The sequence below is a fragment of the Porites lutea genome, chromosome 4, assembly GCF_958299795.1.
Source record: "Porites lutea chromosome 4, jaPorLute2.1, whole genome shotgun sequence".
NCBI classification, from domain to species: domain Eukaryota; kingdom Metazoa; phylum Cnidaria; class Anthozoa; order Scleractinia; family Poritidae; genus Porites; species Porites lutea.
In genome coordinates this window covers 4,189,501-4,193,251 of record NC_133204.1, presented here as the reverse complement: position 1 = coordinate 4,193,251, position 3,751 = coordinate 4,189,501, and the positions used below count along the sequence as shown (strand labels likewise).

Sequence of the window (3,751 nt, the reverse complement as noted above, 5' to 3'; positions counted from 1 at the left end):
AAAAGGGAAACACTATTATATAGAAAAATATTTTTTCAGCTTCATGAGTGAGATATATCAAGTAACAACTTTTTCTAATTGTCCGTGACCTTTCCAGCTTAATTTGCTAATAAATCTATTTTTATTTTTTCTAAATTTTATTTCATTTCTTTCTTAGTTCATACATTGTTTATTTTCTTTCCTAAAAGTTGCAATAATGCATGACGAATAACTCGACTCCTCCAGCAATAAATAACTGGATTCAGAATTGAATTTAACATGACACAGGAAAATGCCAGTGGCTCTACACTATTCAGTAGTGGAATTGAAAATTGCCGCTGGGCTGTAGCGCGCAAAGCTTGTGGCAAAAAAGATAAAAGAAGACCACCTAAAATAATAGCGGTCGTTTTCCAAGCTTTTCGATCCTCTAAAAACTTTGTTGTGGCTTCACTAGAGTTTTGCTCAGATTTCATCTGATGCAAATGGCGACGGCAAACAAAATAAACTGAAACATGACAGTAAAAAATCACTGGAGTAATAATTATCACGAAAAATACTGTAAGACGCGCTGCAGTAAGCCTGATAGTTACATTAATTGTAGCCAAAAGCCAGCACAATGCGATAGCCGCAGTTAAACGTCCTTTTGTGGCGATGTCGTTATATCTCAAGGTATATTTCATTGCTATTAAGCGTTCTACGGAAATTAGTGTCAAATGAAAAAGAGAAGTTATGCAAAAGAGAGTTGTTGTTATCAGCGTTATTGTACTCAGCTTGCAATACATCGAAATCGATCCACCCGTTTGGCGGGAAATTTCTCTTGCGATGAACACTGGCTGGGCAACCATTCCAACCGCCAAATCTGTACCTGCCATAGAGGCCAGTATTAAATTATGCATATTCTGAAGCCTTGGTCTTGTCTTGACAGCGATTATGACCAGCGTGTTCAGAAGGATAGTCAGAGGGCAAGTCAACAAGTTCAGGATGATGGAAAGAACTGAAAAAAGTTTATCCACAAACTGATCATCAAATGTCCAGTCACAGCTGATAGCGTTTGAGACTGCTAATGAATGGTTAGTAGTGGCGTTCATAATAAGGGAGTCTCTGCACAGTGTAGGTAGGTGTTGCAACTATCGTAAATATGGTCACTTGGCAATATTGCTATGAACGTTTGTGAAACGACCTGGAGTCACTGTCAACATTTTCAAGATTTTCTCACAAGGTCATTCCCTGTGGAAATCAGTAAGTCGTCCTTCATACAATGAGAGTTAAGTCGTTAGTTTGTGACGTTTTATGCACCTGTTTCGGTGAGAAGTAACATATGACTCACTAAGACTAAATTGAGGTGCTTTGATTGGCTTTGAATTTTAGATTAAAATGTAGCTTTGTGAAGGCTTAATCGCTGCGAAAGCACAGTCCTTTTCCAGTAAGCGATTAGCGAGATTAAGGATTCAAAATTTTGTCGTAAGGACGAAAGCCAGTTGTTGTTTTCAGTAAGCTATGGCGAATTTTGAAGTTTGATTAAAAACATTAATAAAATAACAATAAATAAAGATTCGATCAAGCCCCCCCAATTTTTTTCCCAGACAGTTCAAACGAAAAACGTTAAAGGTGTTAAAGGCGGTATAGTGGCAAATCGTGAAATCTTAATATCAACATTTCAATACTGTCTAAATTAGACAGTCTTGAAATGTTGTATATAGATGTACGTTGTTTTTTTCCCTTTTCCTTTTTTTAATGAAGTCTCCGAAGAACGACGGTTTGACTGTTTGAAATAAAGGGAAAATGCAAGTTGCTTTTGTCTTATTTTCTGTTTAGTTATGATAGTTCATAGCTAGTGGTGGTGGTGGTGGTAGGGGACGGGTTGTTTGGGGTTGGTGGGAAAAATCCTGCCCCCCACCTTAGAAACGTTTGATCTCCCAAGAATGACGGTTTCGCTGTTTGAAATAACGGGAAAACGCAAGTTGCTTTTGTCTTATTTTCTGTTTAGTTATCATGGTAGTTCATTTACGGAGTTTAGAGTTTTAAAGCCTCCAGGTTACAATTTGTTTATTCCCGTATTCAGGGCTTTCAAAATGAAATTCATTGCAATTAATCGACCTTCCCGCGGTTTTTCTCAACTTTTGACGTTGAGAAGTTAGGGAAAATCCGTCGACTCCGCTGAAAAGAGCGCCCTTAAATTCATTATTGTAAGTTGCAAAGTTTGAAAGTGATTTGTTGAACAAAGATATTAATAGCTCCTCAAAGTCGTGAATTTTTGCAGACGTTTGTGAATTTTCGCATTTTTGCGGAGCGATGTCTTCGCTGTCAAACTTGGCAAGTTTACTGATTTAAAGACACTCTTTCCTATAGTGTCGACGAAGTTTCCCTAACTTGTTCATGTTAAAAGGGTCTCTGAGGTACATAAAAAAAGAGGCGAGAAACTAGAGTAGGACGTAGATGTTGTTGTTATTGCAAATAGGATCACTCGGTAATATTGAGAACTCGTATGAGACGAGACGCGTCTTTGTTAGTCAGTATTTTCAAGATTTCTTTACAAGTTATGTCTGTAGAAAGCATCGTACTCTCAGGTGACATTAACTTTTATTCCCTGAAGTTAAGTTGTTGGTTTGTGATGCTATATTCATTAGTTTCGGTGAGAAGTAACATATGATTTACTACGACTAAATTGAGGTGGTTAATTTACTGGCTTTGAATTTTGTAGGGAAATGCTTTATTGTTAGAAAGCGTTCACAGCGATTTAAGCGATTAGCGAGATTAAGGATTTAAAATTTTGTTATGAAGACGACGGCCATTTCTTGTTTTCAGAGAACTAGGGTAAACCTTGAGGTATATATAAGCATGTGTTTTAAATTACATATATTTTAAATGAAGAACGGAAACTAAAGCCGTTAAAAGCAGTTACTGAGTTTCAAATTGCCAAGAATACGCTATAAAGCGCTTTTTCTAGCTGGATCTTTTCTTCGAGAAATCCCCGAAAAGCGACGGTTCGACCGACGACCGTTCAAAATATCAGGAAGACTCAATTCGCTTTTGTCTTTATTTGCTGGCTTATCATGATAGTACATTTGCGGATTTAAGCCTTGGTTCCTCATGTCACATCTAGTCAAAGCGAAGCCTCACTCAGCCATACAGGCAACTAAGACTGATGGGTTTCCTTGACATGTACAAAGCAGTTAATATAGTAACTTTTTGCTGAAGTCCAGCTAGTTTGAAAAATTTTACGTTTTTTTTTTGGGTGAGAAATAAACATATCTGATCTCACTTCAGCTAGATTAAGATGGATTAAAAGACTTTGACTAAAGTCAACATGACAAGCAAAATGGAGCTTGGTTACCGGCCCTTCACTGAACTTGCGGCAAATACATTTTTAATACCAAATTACAAACTTAAAACAGTAACTGATCCTTAAGGCAGAAAGAGTGATAGAAATAAAAAATAAAGTGGTGAATTATATTTGCCCGATATTTTGGTTTGCAGCACAAACCTCTAACGGGGGCTATGAAAGAAAAATGAATACAGATAAAAGATGAACGTTACATATGCGAGATTTGAATACATAGCAAACAGAAAATGATAGGCTACTAAAAAGATAAATGTCACTAATTGAGTTCATCACGTCTATTTATATCACGGGGTTCTAAAGTCATAGCTTTGTCAATGAGGTGTGTCTCGCGTGCCTTTCTGACAGAGTCCCGGTTGCTACGGATTAGTTCTAAGGGAATAAGAAGGACTTCGTCGATAGAGCGATTGGCGCTTGATTGGAATGTTCGTA

General features: G+C 37.2%; 1 protein-coding gene across 1 annotated transcript; it reads right to left on the bottom strand.

The window, feature by feature from the left end:
- Positions 1 to 158: 158 nt before the first annotated feature.
- On the bottom strand, positions 159 to 1,067 carry LOC140934043 (adenosine receptor A2a-like). Its single transcript, XM_073383727.1, has one exon. The coding sequence runs from the start codon at positions 1,065 to 1,067 to the stop codon at positions 159 to 161; it is 909 nt and encodes a 302-aa protein (XP_073239828.1).
- Between the last annotated feature and the right edge of the window lie 2,684 nt (positions 1,068 to 3,751).

Coding starts and splice junctions, on each gene's coding strand:
- LOC140934043 (XM_073383727.1), bottom strand. CDS start 1,067: ATGAACGCCACTACTAACCATTCATTAGCAGTCTCAAACGCTATCAGC.